Source organism: Notothenia coriiceps, unplaced genomic scaffold, assembly GCF_000735185.1.
Source record: "Notothenia coriiceps isolate Sejong01 unplaced genomic scaffold, NC01 NC01_scaffold00032413, whole genome shotgun sequence".
NCBI lineage: Eukaryota > Metazoa > Chordata > Actinopteri > Perciformes > Nototheniidae > Notothenia > Notothenia coriiceps.
The window spans coordinates 3,534-23,709 of NW_011365114.1; the positions used below are offsets into that span (position 1 = coordinate 3,534).

Here is a 20,176-nt window from a genome sequence, read left to right on the forward strand (position 1 = left end):
ACACTTTTCTGTTGTTTCTATCTAGTAACTTTTATCTGTCAACTGACCTTACCGATCTACGTGTGGCCCCTCCGCGCACCAGAGTCACGGGGTTAAAGGATCCGGTGTTCCAGCGGACGGAATCATGTGGACAAACTCATTGGAGCTTGGATGTCACGGGTCGACACTCGACACTTTTATTTCTTTACTATATGGGGGTCACCGTTTGATTACATGACATGACGTTCGGGATTTTTTTCCTAAGAGGGTACCTGTTGATAAAGTAAATTAAAGTTTGGAAATTAAATTAGTCGAACCAGGGTAACTCCAGTATCTAGAGAAAAAGTCCCTCTGGACGTCGTATATCCCAAGGTCTACTTTGTTTTTTGGTTATTTTCCTGTAGTATGTAATATAAATGTCCTATGTAAAATATATCAATATCTGTAAATGTTCATGGTATCAGAGTTGCTGCTAAAGTAAACGGATCGAAAGTTTTGTACGTCTCCTTACTCTAACGAGTCAGAGTTAAGAACGACTTCTAACAAGGTTCGTTCATTCTTGACACGTGTATTTCGACAGGATGGAATTCTGTCAGGAACCGAGGAACCGTGTAGATTGTTATTGATGTAGTACGCTAGAGTCGAACGTTGGAAGGACACAAATAGTCTCTCGTCTATATGAATGCCCTCAAATGGGTTGGTTTCGAAATAATTTATTTGTACATGGTTACTGACTTCGCGGGCATGGTCATTCACTACGGTTTGGACGGACCGTATGTCCCATGTCACGCTACAAATTAACGAAGTTAACACGTTTTTAGAGTCACGCGACACTATCCGCCGTAGATTGGACAATCCATCTATCCGTCCTTAAAGTATATCTAGTTAGTGGATCAGGTCGTGGTCCATTTTCCAGTGTCACTGATCGGGGAAAAAAGGACGCCTTTTGTCCGAACAAAGACTCCTTTCTTTGGATTGCATGATTTGGGAGTCGAAAAATTCTCAAATAACTGTACTTCAAATTTCTCTCTCTTTAGGTAGGTTACGGTCTATGTTCCATGAAATATTGTCGATTTGAAGTTCATGAACAGTAACGTATCATTGTTAAGATTTGGTGCGGAGACCACAGAAAAATTCCGAAAACTTTCTAGTCGTGAATGTAACCAAAATAGTGGGTACATTTCTTTCGGAAATATCGAGTTCGGGCTACGAACTTCAGACTTATTCAATTTTTGTCGACAGTGGTCGGAGGAACTACTCCCCCGAGGCATGTAGGCCAAGCGGCGTATTTTTACTCAGAAGCAAGTTAAAAGTTGTGCAAATATATATCCTCTTATTCACCCTTGGGATTTGTCTTGGAACTCTTGCTATCGTACAAATTTGGGTGGGTCTTCTTGTCGGGTTAGTTCTGTGAAAATCCCTGGAAAGTCTCTCCATCAGTGTTTGGTGGTGACGACCGACCATACGGTTTATACTCATCGAGGACGAAATTTACGCTACTAGCGCATAGGCGAAACCTGTCCAAGGGGGAGCGGAGGTCCACGAGTTTATGGCTCGACGTGGTTGTGTTGTGAGATGGAATAATAGGATTTTGTGAGCGGGGGTGGGTAGTAAGTTGGGCGAAAAAATGAACACCCGGTGGCTCGTACACGCTACAAACGCGGAAAAGACTTCGGACCTGACCTACAAATCTCGTCTATCACAATACAAAATGGTATTTCTGAGGAAAGTGAACAAGTGTAGTGGATCCGGCAAGCTTCGGTGGGAAGCCGGGTCTTGGAACCCTGGGTTAAATTCATCTAACGCCGGGATATCAAATTAAATTTATCAAACGGGAAGGAGAAAATCGTTTCCGGTTCTGGGATTCCGACTGGAAGTGGGGTATAAAAACCTTCTTTAATTCACAAAACCGACTCCCCTCCTCCTAATTTTCTCATTTTTTTTACTCTCCTCCTCGGTTATTTTTAGGGGACGGTCGATAGGAAATTTTTCTTTCCAAGATTGGGCAACAGCCCCGGCCCGCCAAAGAATCCTTAGATTGCAACCAATTACGAAGGTACTTGTTGTAAATTGTCATTTTTCCTCATTTTGCTTTCCCAAAGGGTCTGGGGTGTACAAGCCCAGTGTCTAACCCCACAAGTGTCTTCGTCTCAATCTTTGTCTTTAGTTTGTATCTTGGCGTCCTGTTGTTTTTTACGAGGTAATTTCGTTAAATTGGTATCCCGGGACGGGCTATATCACGGTTCTACGGACACCATATCCGTTGCACAGTGATTAAATAAAGAACATTTATATTAACTCTTGTTTAAGAGGAAGCATGTCAGCCTGAAATGTCAGCTAACAAAACAAGCAGTCCTACACTTTTAAAAAGAATAAAAAAGCTCTGTTAACTTGAATAAGTGCAGTACATCACACTGGCGCTCTGTCTACAGTTCACCCTGAGGTCCCCCCTGACCTCTCCCTGGACACGCCCATGCTAGTAGGGACCCCCTCACGGACGCCCGGAGGTCCTGGACCAGGGTTTGGGAACCCCTTTATCAGCCCGTCGTCCCTGCACCTCCTCAGCAGTGAGCACAGCCTCGCTTGAAGGGGGAGGAGCAGGCTGCGAGGCGCTGCTCCATGTTGGTGTTTGTTGTGTGCGAGGGAGGCAGCACTGTGGGGAGAGCGACACAATGTAAACGACTGACTGTTCTGCCTCCATGCTTCTTGGGCAACGCTTTAACTTTCCCTCCGAAAACGCAGCTGAATGGTGAATATTTCCGGTGATTTTTTGCCGTGTGTCGCTGTGAGACACCGGGACATATGGCTGTGAGGTCGCTTCGTGCTGTGCGCAAAGACTCGCTCAGGATGCTGGAGCTCGTCTGAGAGCACCCCGCCGAGCCGTCTTTCTCTGGATTTTCCCTTTTTTTTTTTTTTTAAACGTAGCTCTCAATCGTTGACTCCTTCTTTATCCTTAAACTTCTAAAGATGTCGTTCTTCATCTTGTTCTCGCCTCGCAACAAACCTGGATAACGAAAGGAGTAGCTACGTGACAACACCCAGCACGACGACCAGCGGTACTTTCCTTCGGTGAGCAGCGCTTCAGCTGCGGCTTCAGTGGGCAGAGAGACGATGTGAAGCCGCGGTGTGTAGTGTCATGTGGAAAAGCACATTAAACATTTCATTTTAGCCCCTCTTAAGGTGGGAGAGTCGATTTAAACAAGTGGGGGGGTTTAGTTATGTCGGCGGAGTGTTTGGCCAACAAGCTAGCTTTTAATTGTAAAGTTGGTGCCAGCATAACCAGTCATTTCATTAACTTGCTAGCTGTGTTAGCATAGCAACACTTTAGATTGATTTGCTATGAAATGCTAACATGTTGCCTGCTAACAGGGCGCTTTAAGCTAAGTTATGAGGGAGCGGCATGTGAAGTTATTGCTAAGTAAGCTAACGTTACATTAGCTAAACTTGCTGTACCGACCGAGTAACACTTACAGTTACTGCTTACTTTACATACAAAAACACATGATATGCTGATATGGTATAATGCAGTACTGTACTACTTATCTTCACAGTGGTCCACATTGACCAACCACAACACTCAAATTAACTTACATGTTAAAAAAAACCAAGATAAAAAATAACAACCATAATAAGTTCCATTCTGCAAAAGGAGTTATTTTTTACTTTTTGTGCTTTAAGTACATTTTGATGCTTATACTTGACATTTCGTATCAGGACTTTTACTTGTAATGTAGTATTTTAAGACAATATTACTTTTACTTAAGCAAATGATCTGAGTACTTTAAACACTTCTACACATCACTTGAGGTTAAATGGGTCTTAAAAATCAGATGGGGTGTCAGCCACACACTGCTATAGATGTTGGCAAGTTATGATTAAAAACAGGAAGTGGGAATTGTCACTTTATCCACCCCCATTCACCCCAGGCCTCTGTCTGATCATTTGTGACCTTAGCATGTACACTGAACTGGTTTATTTTCTCCACAGAGGCACATCTGCCCCGGGATTTATTCAGCTGTGGAGATTTGAATCAGCAATTGATGCATCTCGGGGTGTCTGAGTCCATGAGAGAGTGCGAGTACAGCCAAATAAGCACTCGGAACTCCACGCCAATGGAGACCCCATACAAGAAAAAGACCCCAAAGAGGAGGAAGTGGGAGTCTTTCCCAGGTCGGAATAAGTTTTACTGCAATGGGAGGCTTATGATGGCCAAGCAGACAGGGGTGTTCTACCTCACCCTTGTACTCATTATAGTGACTTGTGGACTTTTCTTCACTTTTGAGTAAGTATTGTTGAAGAATATGTTCAGACATCCTGTGCTCCCATCTGCTATTTACATGTGCACATTGACATTGTGGATTAGGGATTTCATTTCACGGGCTCAGCTGTCAGAGGAAAAAGTTTGGGTCAGTTATGTCATTCACATCACTCTGGAGCGGGTTTATTTCCCATGATCTCCCCAGGGCTCAGGGAGATGCCAGAACAAACTGGTTGGGGATTAGGCAGAGACGTCTCTGTTTTAAGAATTGGCAAATCTTTGTAAATATCACAATTGTATCTGAAATCGATTCATGATTCAACTCCAAGGAGTGCTTTTTTTTTTTAAAGATTTACTCCATTCAGCTGTTTTCATAGAAAGACTGTTTGCTGAGTAGAAGTATAGAGTTGTTATTTTTAAATAAGTACAACTTATTGATATAATGTTAACGCAAAAAGGCAAACCTAAGACAAAAAGTCAGATTTATTCATGCAAACATTTCAAAAAAATCATTGTACACAACATAGCACTGTTACTGGTATTTTGGGTTAGATCTGAACAAATGATCAAATAATGCTTGACACAACTTTGACTTGGCGTTAGGGTTACTGTCTACCAAATACTTTTTGGAAGTTGTATATCAATTCAGCATCTGATAAGATGAGAATCATGATTCTTTCATCGTTAGATTTTTCCTCCCATCCCTAACATATCATTGTTGTCTTGGCATGCTGGCCGTGCAGTTAGTCTGGTTAGTAGAAATTCTTGTCTTACGACCACCGTTGGCAGCATTAACTTTGTCCCCGAGCCAGATTTTGAGAAGTTGCTGGGCTGCTTTACTGAAGATAATTTGGATGTCCAGGAATTAAAGTATATTGTTGGGTAATTTGATCTTTATAGTGACAACATGGTAATTTAGAAGAGGGTCACTCTACACTTTTTGTTTCTCATCGATATCAAATCAGTCACCTGTGACATATGGAGTAAACACACAGTGTCAGTCTGTCGACGTGTGCCGTTTGCACTCCGTTAATCACAGCGCCACCATCCCCAGAGGAGCCCTCTGTCTTTTCCTCACTGGTAAAACTTCCTGTAATCAACAGACAGAATGTTCTTCACCACACTGTCTCTTCATGCCCTTTATCTCCACCTCACTCAGGATGTCCCAGATTGGCCCACTGTGAGGTGCACCGTGTAGAGACTGACATGAGCCGCACCATGAGAGAGAGAGTGTTGTCTCTGCTCATTAATCCTGACTAATCACTCTGTGTCATCTATCATCTTAAGAAACCCCATCTATACTGGATAAGAATCCTGCTCCATCATGAGATTTGTTGCTCAATCGACAGTCTTTATCAGGCTAAAGTGCTTCAGAGCCAGGGAAAGCTTAACAGGCAAAATATGTGCTGTGGTTGATGGCTGCTGTTCAGTATCTGGACTGTAAAGATAGCCAATACTTAATGATCCAGGAGTAAATCAAATAGTACGCACAGAAGCACTTTTTTGTAAACAAAAGCATTCCTTATTGTGATGTTTGTGTGCAAAAACACAGTGCCCTCATTAGGGAGGGGAGGGGGTGATATGTACATTTCATATCACAATCATCCTGACTAAAGACTTGCAATGTCATCCGAGTAATCATCCATATGAACATCAAAACATACTTGAAAGAAAAAAAAACAACCTTCAATAAGGTAATCCCATTGAATAAATGAAGGATTGAAAATGTACATTTGGAGTCGGTTCCTTATATGTTAATTCCTGTATTATTTTTAAATAAGGCTCTATTTTTTTACTTCTCTCCGAGGATAACCACACATTTTAAGTCACTCGTGATGCCATGATTTGATTTTTTATTTCTCAAGCTTGATTAGTTATTGCTAAAACAATATCTGGCAATGAATCCATTCAATGACGGAAAAATAATCCCAATAATGTTGATAATCAGCATTGTTTCTACTTAAACAAAAACAAGAAGCATTCTTTGGTTTCAGATCCTCCGATATGAAGAACTTTTGCTTTTTTCCCTTGTGAATTAAATATCCTTTGGATTGTTAGTCTGTCAAAAGCACACTTAGAGATTCCTTATGTCTTATTCCAAACCAGCACCAGTTTGTGTGACATTCTCCACAGACACACTGCTACATGTCTATCAGCAGTGACCTCTGGACCACTTCATCTTTCAATACATCGTCAACTCAGCACAGATACAGACATAACCCATGACCAAAGGGGAGACAGCAGGACAGAGTGCATCTCAGGCTAAATCTTCCAACCCACTTTGCTATTAAACAGTTGACATATTGTAATAGTGGGAAATGTACTGCAGTGTCTATTTGAACCTGGATGTTCCCCAGCACCCACACGGAGGATGCCAGATGCTTCCTGATGATACCTCCTCCCTCCCAGATGAATATCCGACACTGTGTCCCGTCAACTGAGCTGGGCCCACTGCACTGTTTGTTGAGTCTACAGGGGACACAAAGCCACTTTTCAGCTTAGCCCTGTCCTCCCTGTTCAACTGTCCGTGCCCTGAGACTGACCGAGTCCTCCTGGCTCTCCTCTCCCCCCCCACCCCTCTATACTCCCATCAGCTGAAAGGAGACATTTATCAGACAGGGCGATAGTCAGCAGACCTGCACATTAGCTTCTGTTGCCATTAACTGTAATGCATTTCGATTAGATGTGTTTTTCTTACCCTCCAGTTGTCAGCGTAGTAGAGTACAGCTGTTGAATTGCCTTTACATCTTATTATGGTATTTCAAATTAGGCTGTGGTGTGATGAACTCTATTCCATAGCGGTTTTAGAGGTGGCGTTCTGATCTGTGCAGCAGGAGTCAACAGATGGCCAGTATTTGGGGATGGAGACGGGCACAGAGATGTCGTTTCTACATCTCCATGTTTCCTTGAGATTGTTTGCTTGGTCTGTCTGAGGGGTGCTCAGACATGCACAATAAACTCTGTTAGTGGCCGGCAGACTTAGCCCTGTTTATTATTCTGATGCTGGATCCCTGCAGACGTCCATGCGTGCTGTTGTTGCACATGTTGCCTGGTCTCCCTTATGTCTTGTGAAAGTTCAGCCAGATGTTTGAACAGTGTGGTCTTCTGATATGCTGTGTTGTTTGATGTGATTTCAAGAACCAAACATTTGAGCAGAGAGAAATTATAACTTTTTCTCAGTTACAGTTGAACAGCCTCTTAAATGTCAAGGTTTGCTTATTTTTTCATTTGACTTTACTGTCTGTCACACAACAGGAAAAGTACTTTTAAGTGTCATTGTTACCCTGAAGACCTGTTGCTCATATCATTTGATTAAAAAACACAAACATTAAAGTCTTGTCAGGAGATCAGGGCAGCACATACACTGTCTCAGTGTAACAAGAATAGGTTTTGATTAAATCTGCATGTTTAGCCACATCTTATTTATGTCCTTTTTGTAAAGCTGCCTTGTAGTGTATGGTGCATGAAAGGCTTAATTCAGGGTTAAAGTCTTCCTCTGCACAGATCATAACAACATTGCTCAGCATCCATCCACGTTTATTTTCAAAAATAATACATCTGCTGGTAAATAATTGTATAAACATTTTTTACTCGCATCAAGGTTTTTAAAATACTCACACATTTTCCACAAAAAAGGTTTTCAGTTAAATCCTAAAGCTTTTAAAAGCAACTACAAAGAAAACTTTAATTAAAACTGATTTATTAGAGGCTGTGAAAGCCACTTGTTCTGGCTGTTGGAGGATTGATTAGAAGAAAGCCTGACTCATTTCAGGAAAACTGGAACTGGCAGACTGGCTGCTGGAGAGATCCCGTCGTCATAGCCATCAAATATTTTAACTCTTAAAGAAGACTGACAGGTTCCCACTTTGCAAACTAGCATCCACTTAACATTAGGGCTGTACCCGAATATTCGTTTGTTGGAGTACTATTCGGGTTTCAATTTCGTTAATTCGAATTTTCGAATATCCGAATTACTGATTACTACCGAATATCCGGAGCCCGAAAAATGGTATTCGGGACAGACCTACTTAACATGGATATTTCTAGACATGTCTGACGAGTAATCCACTTCTAGTGTTCACGCTGTACCTACTGCTTTGATGAATATGTCCTTTAATGACTGAATGTGTTGGGTGCTCTCTGCTCACTCCCTTTTTGCACCTGACTAGGACAAAAGCAGATGGGAATTAGTCATTATTCTGAAAGGAAAGAGATAATACCTGAATGTGTGCATTCTATAAAAACCTCCTGAATACATGATTAAGATCAACTAAAAGCCAAGACATTTAAACATTAGCAAAAACTGAGGATCTCAATTTCACCAGCTCGTTTAAATCGACACAATAAGGTACCTTTCTAAATAAAGGTAAACGTGTATTTGTGCCAGTTCAACAACTACCATGATGATCATTCCACAAAATGCTGTCTGATCTTTTCTTTAAGTATTTTGCAGCAGCAGGTAATCCTGACAGATCAGATGAGTTTAAGGTATATAAATAAACAATTTATTCCCCCACAACTTTAATAAAGTGTCCACTTAAGAACACTCTTAATGTAGGCAAAGGTTTCATTTATTTAGCGGTCGTCTTTAGTCATTTCTGTTAAATGGAAAGAAAACCCTCTTTTTGTATTTCTGCTTCACTCATAGTATAACTCAACACCCGCGAGAAAGCATGCCATATTTCTGCTGTCCTCTTATTACATATTTAATGCGGTGAAACCTTTGAAGTGGTGACTCTTTCTTTGTTGTCCAATTTTAGTGATGCACAGTTCCACGGAAGAATTGTAACTGTTTTCTACATGCTGGGGCAACATAATAAGTCAGCTTTTGGAGAGTCACAAGGCGAACTATTGCGAAAGAGTCTTTGTCCACATCATTTGAACAGTCACACCCATGGTAGACGCGGTTACCCAAGAGAAGAGAAACATTCCTCTCAAATCGAGCTGTCAAGTGAGAATTTAGAGTAGTGTGCCATTCCTGATTTAGTCCCACTCGATACACTTCATTGAGTCAAAGAAACCACAACATAAAAACACGAAATGCTCTGATTTTTTTGTTTAATATACTCCTTTTTCACCATAACAATGACTAACCATACTTGACTCTTTAATCACATAAATCAGCCAGCCAGATCTAGGTCATTTTGAAGCAAATATGTTTTGGATGCAAATGTAATTCCTCCCAGGACATTTTGCTACAGACGTTATTGCCGATGTCTGTTTTGCTGTAGAATCAAATGGCAGATCTGTCACCTAGGCTCATTGAAACCAGAAATCATGCCCAGCTGCTTTGCTTTTAGTAGTGCGATTCCTCTCCCTGACTAGCTCCGAGCCTTCACTCGACCCAGCAGCCCCTGGTCTGTCACACAGCTGCCCTGTGCTCGCTCATCCACTCCCTGTGCTGGGACTAACTGGGGGTATGGCACATGTTGGAAGAGGATTCTCAAATGCACTAGTGACAGCTGTTTGAAAGGTGGTTGGAAATCTTTATTGCATGAAGTCGTCTGGGCAAAATGTGTAACCGTTTGCAAAAGCATGTCATGTTCAGTTGTTTCATTGACAAATGACTTGCCCTACAGCTGAGCGGAGGTTCATGTTCTGCCCTTGCTTGCCATCCAAAGCAATCAAAATGTAATAAAAGGCAAAGCTGACAAAGCCTTGTATCCATGCAGCCAAGATGAGTAATGAGGCTTTAGAGTGAAAGGCCACAAAGCCAAGTGCTTCAAATGCATTTTTATCTCAATGTTAAGCACTTTTTAAACACGTTCACGTATTTGAATGCTTCTGCAGCACTGTTGAGTTATATCTCTCGGTAATCCAGATCTCTTCTCAAACAAGTACCGAGGAGGATTGCGGGCCCAGATGCTGTGTATGTTGGAGGATGGTTGATCTATGTGTGACAGACCGTTTTCTGCAAATCACAGCATATTGATTGCCTTCCACGCTGTATGGCTGAGGAACAAAGTGAAAGGGAGGCTGCAGTTTATCCCAGGTGACTCTGAAAGGACAGTAAACAGCGCAGTGAGCTTCATGGCAGCATCAAGCGGAGATGAAAGTCCCCCGAGCTTAACTCCCAGCTGAGTTTTGAAAAACTGCTCGGCATCATAAGAGGATTTAGTGGGAAATGTGATAACCATAATCTGGATTGGATTATTGTTGAGATTAGTGCACCCTTTGTGAGGCTAATGAGTAGGGAAATCTCGGAAGACCCTTTGAGGTTTACCTTTAATAATCTGTAGATATGCTGAGTATGTTCCACACAAAGGGAAAACTATCTACTGTACCATCATTAAGCAGGGTGCCAGGACTAGCAGATTTTATGTTAGATTGACATTTGTGTCATAAAAAATGTCTCCGTCATATTTGTTGGTTTATGCATATTGGCCTTATTTAAATATGTCCATGCTGAACATTGATTGACTTTGCCATGCCTCCTCCATTTCCTGTTTGTTCATTTAAATGCTTCCTGCTCCGAGTGAAACAACATTTTAATGGACATTGGCTGAGGGGATGCCCACCTGTATTTGTTGAATCTTTAACCTTTGGTTTAAGTAAAATGGCAAATGGCTCTTTAGAGCAGAGACTCCATGTTCATGTATAACAATTTATTTGATATATTGTTTTTATTGGATTATGCCTGGATCTTACTTTTTAAACATCACATATTATGGTAAAAATTGACTTTCGGCTTAGCTGTGCTGGGCATTGTAACGTATTTCCTTAATCAATTTGAATCTGATTCACAAGTCCAGATTTGACTATGGATATTTCAGTTGCAACACCATTTTAGATTGGACGGGAAAGAGATTATAATAAAATTAAGGCTGTAAATTGTACAAGGAACCGTGGTGCATTATTATTAAATATTCATGCTTACATTAAGAGTCATGCTGAAAGATACATTAAAGTACTAGTGTGTTAACGTAAGTACAGGCTCTTATCTGCATCCGACATCATTAAAAATGAATGAACGGAAAACTAAATATGTTTATTGAAGGGTACATGATGACCTGGCCAATTTGATGAGCCTTTAAAGCAATTGTATTAAATCCTAATGGAGACAATATATCCTTGGTTTAATGACTAAATTAGTTCGTATATAATACGTTTAAAAAAAGCTGTATTTTTTTAATTATGAAAATCTCTTATTCACATTTTACACTGAAAACTATGGGAACCATGGGACTCAACACCAAGTAGTAGTGCATTATATCATTTGATCTGCTTACTTTTCTGTGCATCAGGCTTATTTGTGTTTCCCTAACCCTTTTTTTATTGATTAATTATGAACTAAGCTCTCAATCGCCTAAGACCTTGGCTTAAAGTCAATGTTCAGAAAATGGACTTTTTCCAAACCGACTATCATAGTTCACATCTTCAGCTTTATTTACTAACAAGGCTATTTTGGTTCACAATTAGCTCCAGGGATTTAGTATTGCCTTATAAATGTGTTTACACTTGCTTTATATAATTCCTAACCCACAGTTACTTTCCTGAAAACAAAGAACTGTTAACCTAAGACCAATAGACCTCAGTAAGACTCCTGCACCAGTCCTCAACTCTGATACCTTCTGCATGACGATGCCACCATTTCGGAGTTAATCCTAAGATTCAAATTCAGCCTCCACCCTCTCCAAACAAATTGTTTGTTGAGACATTTCAAATGATTATAAAGACTGACAGCATGCTGTGTCGATCTTATTCATCGTCTTATTTTCTCTTCTTGGAGGCTTCAGCAGCAGTCGTGTAGCTGTTTCCAGGGCAACCACATTCCCTTTTTCGAAATGTATCATGTCTGACATTAGATACTGTCCGTCTCCATAGCAACAAAGCCCCTAGAGCCCCAGTTAAACATAAGATTTAGTCACTAAAAGGAAAATAACGACTTACCTTTGGTACTGTCCAGTTCCTTGTCCATATCCGCTCGTCTCCTAAAAGAAAAAAGGGATGCTGGGATTGCTTGTTGTCACCTCCATTCATGTTTGGTGAATGATCAAAATCGATTCCTGTCTTTAGTGGGATCTTAAACAAGGCATGATGTTCCCTACACCTGCAGTTTGTCATTCATCTCTATTGATTCATATCTAGAAGAGGTTTTCGTCTGTCGTCCCTCTTTAATAGCTTCAGTGTTTAATCTGTCACTTTCTGTCACACATGACTGCCTTTCCATTATGTTCGTGAGGTCCGACACATTGACACGAGGCTTTGAGGACGGAAGCAGCGTTTTTTGCTGCTCTCTCAGTCATCTCCATCACCACTTGCAAGATGACACGTTTTGAAATACAATGTTTTCACGGAAGAGAGCACAAATCTTCCCGTTATAGTTTCCCTCCAGAAAGCGGGAACATGCAGCTAATTCGCGCTCTTCCACGGATATGTAGCTCGAAATAACCCTTTGCATTATTTGGGTATATAAATGCTTGATGTCCTCATTGGTTTCTTAGAAATTCTTGAAATCTTGGCATTGGGTTAATTGTAACAAATGCAGCACCCTCACTCAAGTCCTGCCAAGCCTTTTACAACGGCAGTGATTTACCATCAGCACCTCTAATTGGTGGATTCATTTTTGTGATGTGTGACCAATCAGACAAAATAGAGGACAGATTGAAAGGACGGATGAATAGATATTGTGTGGCAGATGCAGAAAGACAGCGCCAAGCAGCATACTAAACCCTTATGCTCTAAACTTTGATTGGTTCAATTCAAATGTATGTATGATATTCAGATATTTTGACAATCAGAAACTCCAACGGTCCATCATTTTCATAAAATGTCCTGGACTTCAATGTGGATTGTGTGTTCAACTGGCAGCAGTGTAGGATGTTTACTATATAATGATGAGGATTTATTTTTCATGCACTTAACAGCCCAGACAGGAAACAAAGAACTGAGTTATTTCCCTGCAAGCCCGTAGTCGTCATCTCTTTTCAGCATTTCTTAAGAATTGTCCTCTCAGCACTTCCTACATGGCCAGAAATCTGCTGCCATTCTCTAGTTATTTGTTCACTTTATGACAGCCGAAGTAAAGTGGTCGTTTGGAAAACATATGTTTCTCCCTTTTGCAGTAAAGCAAGAAGGTACAGTTTGTTATTTTGGTTTGACTCACTCTTTGCAGGTTTACGGCCATCGCGTGCTGCTCATTTAGCTTTTTGAGCATTTTTGAACAAATCTGTTATGAAACACTAAAGCCTTATGTGTGTTGTTTGTCTAACATACATTACCTGAAACATTTCAGTTGCAACAGTGATATGAAGAGTTATAGTATGACATAATATACCCTTACCTGATAATCATGTCGGCCGTGAGGTATGGACTTGGAAGCAAAGGAATACGTGCAAATTGGACATACAGTGTTTGCAGTCAAAGTATTGTGATCTGTAGGAGCCGCAGAGCTGCTTTTTTATCTCTACAATGACAGCCAGATTTGGAAGATTATAAGCAGAAGGATAGTCTGTAGCACAACCACAGACAGAGATTTAAATGTACCCTGTATCAGATTAAAATCAGGACACAGTTCTGGATAATGTGTCTCCTCCCAGCCTGGGTCAGAAGACTGAGAATCACTAACTCACATAGGGCTGTAAAATGGTTGCCCTGTTAGCAAGTGTCTGACATTCGTTGTGTATATTGTACATTGACACAGTCGGTGTCCAGCACAATGACCTTGTAAACCTCCAGGCCAGCTTTTGACTGGAGAAATGTTTGTGTCGCACAGTCTTGTCCTGCCTGCAGCTCCCTGCTGATGTCCCAGACTACCCAGCGCTGTTTGCTTAGCTCAGTCTCACTCCAGATGTGAGAAGCAGCAGGACTGGCCAGAGTCCACTTAGATGGGATAATAGCATGAGTTATAGGGGGTTTGTTTGTCACAGCATAAACACTCCTCAACGGCACAAGTACTCTGTACGTCTGTCTCAATTTTTTCATTTTGTATTAAAAAAGTGAACTGGCTTACTTATCCTAGAGCTAGCTGTATCTTGAAATCACCTAACAATATAGTGCAATGCCAGCCCATCATGTTTATGAAGTGAGAAACTTCTGGTGGTCTTTGCTTGGATCTCGTATGTTGGCTGACCTTGTCCTTTATCATCTCCAGCAGTTCAGGTAGCGGCAGGCAGCGTGAGCATATGATGCTGAAACACCAATTAGCAGAGATCAGCAAATCTGAGCACATGCTCTAGGTGCGTTTTACAACCTTCTCCTTATCATTGATGGAATCCAACATGGCAAGCCTAAATAAAGTCTGGCTTGGTTTATCAGAATAACTGCTGTTGGCATAGATCAGCGGATGTAACTGCCCTCCCAAGGTGTTGCCATCTGAGGCGGGTTAGATAGTGCGATAGTGAAAGGGTGTGGTAAATGGTGTAAAAACTCATACTGCTTGATACATTTTTAGAAGGGGTTGTACAAAGTTTAAATGTGACACGACAGTAACATTATTTAGAAAATGGGGTCGAACAACTGACATAAAGGTCAGCCCACTTTTAGTGAACCTGAGACAGTTTTGTTTATAATTTCTGGACTAACCCCTTTCACTTTAATAAGCAGGTTGCTGGCAAGGAACTGGAACTTATTTAAGTCACTTTAGGTTGGCCGCCATGCCTAATATATTGGAAAAATCTCTGTAACCACAATGGTGCACCGCAGTCGCTTATTATAGCTATCAGTGTCACTTTGAGAGTCGTCAGTTTGTTTATGATATGTATCATCCTTTTCCCCGCATTGATTTTTAAATGGCAGTCAATCATGCAGTGCAGACTTATGCAGAGCGTTTATACCGATCCCACCAACCAGCTCCAACTTTCTTTCCTAACCACCTATCTGCCATGAAAAGGTGGTTTTTCTCAGAAACAACAATAGAAACAATTTATACTAAGAGTTGTGATAAAACAAGTATGTTCTGCATGTGCTCAATATTTTAAGAATTTAGTGTATGAACAACAGCCTTTATGTAAACACTGTTGTGTACCTTGGCTCAACTCGCAGTACGATTTAGCATTCCTTCACACCGTCTCTGAGAACATGTGGTAACCGCATGTTCGTTTAGCTTCTCTTGTGAGGAATGGCTCCTCTTTGCTGACCAAAGGCCCGATCCAATAGACCAGGCGGAGACTAACAAATGAAATGGGCTGCGGCAGCCTGTGCCCCGCCTCTGTGGGACTGAATGTGATTACTGTAATAACCACCTACATCGTTGGACATTTAATGGGATTAGCCTAAACTAAATTGTCTCAATAGAGCAGATTACAACACGGGGATTTATGCGTGTGCCCATCTGTATATCCACTTGCCGTGAATTAAGCAACAAGTCGCTGGTTTTAACACTTCCTGAACTTCAAGGCGTGTAGAGTTCAGGTCACTGTTTTGTACAGGCTCATTGTGAACACATATGATGTTAAGAAGAGCAAATATTCTTGCCACTGGGACCATCAGCTGATTTTGGTCCAGTAATCTTCCTGAGACCCTGCTATTTCAGGATTTTATGACTTAGCTAAGCATTACTGCGCAGACAGAACCCTGTGTCTACTATTTGCTCATTTTCTTTCTCTCTGCTCTTCTTCCTGTGCTTCCAGTTGTCCGTTCCTGGCACTGGAGCTGACCCCAGTCATCCCAGTCATAGGAGGTGTGCTGTTTATGTTTGTGTTGGGGACACTTCTCAGAACCAGCTTCAGTGACCCAGGGGTCCTGCCCAGGGCCACCCCGGACGAAGCAGCTGACTTGGAGAGGCAAATAGGTAAGACTCTAAATTTAAATATTTTAAATGGTGTGTGTGTGTATATATATATATATATATATATATATATATAAAAAATGGGCCTGAAAACCCATTGTGGATGTTTGAGTTCTTTGCATCAGCATTTTCCTGTTCTCCTATCTTCTCTCTATAACTCTACTCTCTGATCATCCATATTTATTCTTTACCAACTGTTGTATCTCCAGTCTCTTCCTCCCTGTCCAAACCTGCAGTTACTTTTTTATCTTAGATTCTGTATTTGTGTTTGAATAAGCCTCCATGGATTATACAAATCTACAGGAGCTTGTGTTTGCCTTTACACCTGCAATAAAGACAGCCAGACCATCAGGCTCATGTCTGGAGTTTTATTGTGTATCCAGATAATGGGAATACATCTTCCACTGATTTGACTAGAACTAGTGTTAATTTCGTCTGCTATTTTTTTATTTAGTCTTAGTCCTGTGTTAAATTTCCTTTTTAGTCATATTTAGTCACCTTCTTCCTGTTTTTATATAGTCAGGTTTTAGTCGACTAAAAGTCTGAGCATTTTAGTCTTATTTTAATCTAAGAAAACTAAATATTTTAGTCTACTTTTTGTCAATGAAAACTGTTGAGTCTTTTTTAGTCATCAGATTATATAGAACATTTCAGTCAAACTAGTCTAGCCAAAACCAATAATTTGTCATTTTAGTCAAACTTATTTCACAATAAGATTATATCTTGTCCTTATTTGATGAAAAACACAGGTTGAATGATTTAAGAATGCAGCTTTGCAGAGAGTATCTGGTCAGGTTTATGGTGTTTTTATCAGCTGTGTTATGGCCACATTGCTTTCCTTCTGATAAAACAATGCATTCACTTTTTTCCTCCGCCTCATTGTAATGAAAATGGGCCCAAATATCACATCGTTTCTTTCTTCCAGGCAGTGGTGGCTTTAGACTTTTTCGTTTTCAGTCATTTTGACGGACAGGATCGTAACGTCATAATCCATTATTACCCGTCGAGTCTGTACACAACTCGTCACTCACTCGCGTTGACGGGGACGGGAGACGGGGGACGGGGGGTGGTATTCGGTTAACGCGACCACTGCTCCCAAGCCCTGTTATTACCATTTTACTTTCTGTTGAATAAGTTTAGTTAGACCATGAGTTAGACCCGAGTCTTCCTGACAGTTCACAGTGTGCCGCTGCCCGTTGTAATTCAAATGTACTGCCGCGCGCAGCACAGACACACAGCTGCTGCCCTGCCGCAGCACCGGAAATGGAACTGCTGGGAGAAAAACTGACTATCAGAGATGTAACGTTATCTTTGATCATATTTCATCTCCTAATTTTTCGTCAACGAAAGTAAAGAGAGATTTTGGCATAGTTTTTATTTAGTAAACTACATTTTCGTCTCGTCACTTTTCGTCAACGATATTGCATGATGATTTCGTTACAGTTATTGTTTACTGCCGTTGGTGCCGTCTCGTCATCGTCTCGTTTTCGTCATGGAAAAAAAGGTTGTTGACGAACATATTTCGTCATAGTTTTAGTCAACGAAATTAACACTAACTAGAAACCTGCATTTAGGTTATACCCCCCACCTTCTTCAAGGGTCCACATGATGTATTTCCTGACTCGTAGTTTTTGTCCGGATCACTTCGGAATCTCATTTGTGATCTAAAAGGTAAAAGTGTTGGTACATTAGAAACCACTTGATATGGTGTAACTGAATTACCAGCATCACAGCACTGAGTCAGCTGATTTACTCTGTTCATAGGATTCATAGCTGCCTCTTTAAATGAATTACGCCATAAAAAGATAATTCAATAATCTATTTTAAGTGAAAAGTCTCAATGCAAGAAACCCAGTATCTGGATGCAGCCTCCGTTCAGCTGATTGATTTATTACCAATGCGATTGTGTAACTAGTGAACCATTACGAATTAGAAGTTCTCCGATGGACATTCAAGACTTTTTTTCTTTTTACTCTAATCACACATATTATGGAGAGAAGAGAATGGAGATGTGTTGCCTTCGGCATCAGAGTAGTCTGTAAAGTATTATAATTTAGTTGTGAAGTCTTTTTGAATTTTAAATTTGGAGCTATTGAATTGAAGTACTTGCTACTGAATTAATCATAGCAAAAGTTCAGAACCACGATATGAAAGCAGTGAAAACAAATGTACCTCAAAATGTGTATGAGGTCACTGCATACAAGCAACTACCAGCCATAATAGATGATGCTACAAGTGCAATACTCTGGTGAGAGTATAGTACGCTACATAAAGCCTCTTCCAGAGGAGGTAAGGAGACAATGAAGGGCACATTCGACCGGAACTGGCCCTGGAGATGATGTCAGTTTAGTAACTTGATTCATCAGTCTTCAGAAGTGCCCTGCTGCCCTGTAGCTTAATGGATTATCATCAATTTACTCAAAGGCTTAACTTTATAAACCCTCCTTTAAAGTTTTGTTCTTTATTTTGGAAAGTGAAGCTTCTATTTCTCTGTGATGTTCCTTTCCGTGCTTCAGGCCATCATTAAACAAACTCCGGACTGTCTTAATTAATCTCATTAGGAGACTTAAAAGCTTTTGGAGGGAAGGTAAAGTACAGAGAGCTCAGAGCAGTGGGCCGAAACGTCACTGTGCAAACGTACCATGCTATATTGGCAAGCATCTTTTTTTTTTCAAATTAAGAGCTGGAGACATAAACAATGTTGACCTAAATACCACATTCTGCCACCCTCTCTGCCATCACTTCCTCCCAATTGGCTTCGGTGCTCTGCGTTTCCATGCACAGCAATCGACTGTTTCTCGACCAGGATCTATTGTTCACAGACACACACTGTTGTCTTGTTGTTGTTGGTTGCCTGAAGCCAAATCTGTGTGTTCACGGGTGGTGAAATGCTAGAACAGATTTCACTAAGGGGAATTAGTTGGTTCTTTATTGTAACATTTGTCTCCCTTGTTTAATGGCGGCCATGTGTGTTTGCAGGGCCTCGACACAGCTTTTCAATGGTACCCAGGGACCCAGGGACCCACTAACCCACGCATTCAGACGGAAATACAGATAGAAACAATTCAATTGGAGAATGGCCTTTAGTTGCGATGCCCTAAAGTATTTGTTGCCTTTCCCTGAAACATCCAAAGCCATCCCATGGCTGCCAGTAGACTAATAGACTGCTTTATTGTCGGTGCCATTACAGTTCCCATTATCTTCCATTTGAAAGAGCTTGGCTTGTAATGGCGTGATCGTTTTATACACACACAAACATAAATACTTCAGATGGTTTGTGTCCTTAGGAATATCAGAATTAGGCTACTGGTAATTGTTACTGCATTTTCGAAAAGTATGTAGACATGTTTTATTCCTAAAGTTGCTTATTGCTCTTTTTCTTTCTGTCAGTCTTTTTAAAGTAGTGTCTCTGCTTAACTGTCAGGACTCACTCCCGCATTTTCTTTCTCATTCGACTGAAACCTTCCTTTTCACTTCAGATGTTTCAAGGGAGCAGCTGACAGACTTAGTGAGCATCAGTAGCTTTTTCACATGTCAGTGCTGCAATAATGTGATGGCTCTTTACCACTTCAGTCTTTGTTTATTTTCTATGCCTCTTCTGCATATGTTTTCTCTGTATTTGTGTTGCCCTTTGAATTAAAACAAGTTTGAGACTGAGGTGAAGGCTCTTCAGGTTCCTTAAATACTTGAGCCACCAGTAGACTAAGATGTTTTGCATTTCACCATTAGCCTCATAAATACATGATGATGTTTTCAAGTACTACAAGGCTCAAGTTCAACACTGCTCCTATTGATCTGTTGACTAAACATCAGGGGACATGATATCTGTACATCAAGGTCTCTCGTGCTCCCTTTACTTTAGGAGTAAAAGCTGATAGCTAAGCCTCCACTTACCTCATTCACACCATCGCAACTCTGGTTCAAGCTCCGTGCTAGAGCTTTTCAGGTTCAGAACCGGTTCTTCGGTTTAGCTCTGGCTCTTTTCACACTGCCCAGAGTCCGACTGGTGCTGCTTCATTGCGTTATCGTTTGCGTCATGACTTAACCGTTTGCGTGCCTGCTTCATTAAGCCAAACCGCGAGGAAACCCCTCACAGCTGACACCGACAACAACAACAACAATGGCCGATTGTGCTCCAGCTTCCTCTGTACCTCTTCAGAAGACCATATTCCCAGTAGGTAGCCGGTCTCTTCAGTGGACCACTGCTGCTT

General features: G+C 41.1%; 1 protein-coding gene across 4 annotated transcripts in view; it reads left to right on the forward strand.

Annotated features, from left to right (window-relative positions):
* The first annotated feature begins 2,496 nt into the window (after positions 1-2,496).
* The window catches only part of zdhhc14 (zDHHC palmitoyltransferase 14), a 48,363-nt gene continuing 30,683 nt past the window's right edge, over positions 2,497-20,176 (forward strand). Inside the window, exons 1-3 of one of the 4 annotated variants that reach the window (XM_010789009.1) lie at positions 2,497-3,103; positions 3,967-4,261; positions 15,808-15,968. In XM_010789009.1, the coding sequence (XP_010787311.1) occupies positions 4,020-4,261; positions 15,808-15,968 (403 nt within the window). In that variant the 5' untranslated portion in view covers positions 2,497-3,103; positions 3,967-4,019. The remainder of the gene's footprint in view (positions 3,104-3,966; positions 4,262-15,807; positions 15,969-20,176) is intronic. The other 3 variants (XM_010789006.1, XM_010789007.1, XM_010789008.1) reach the window with 3 other exon arrangements.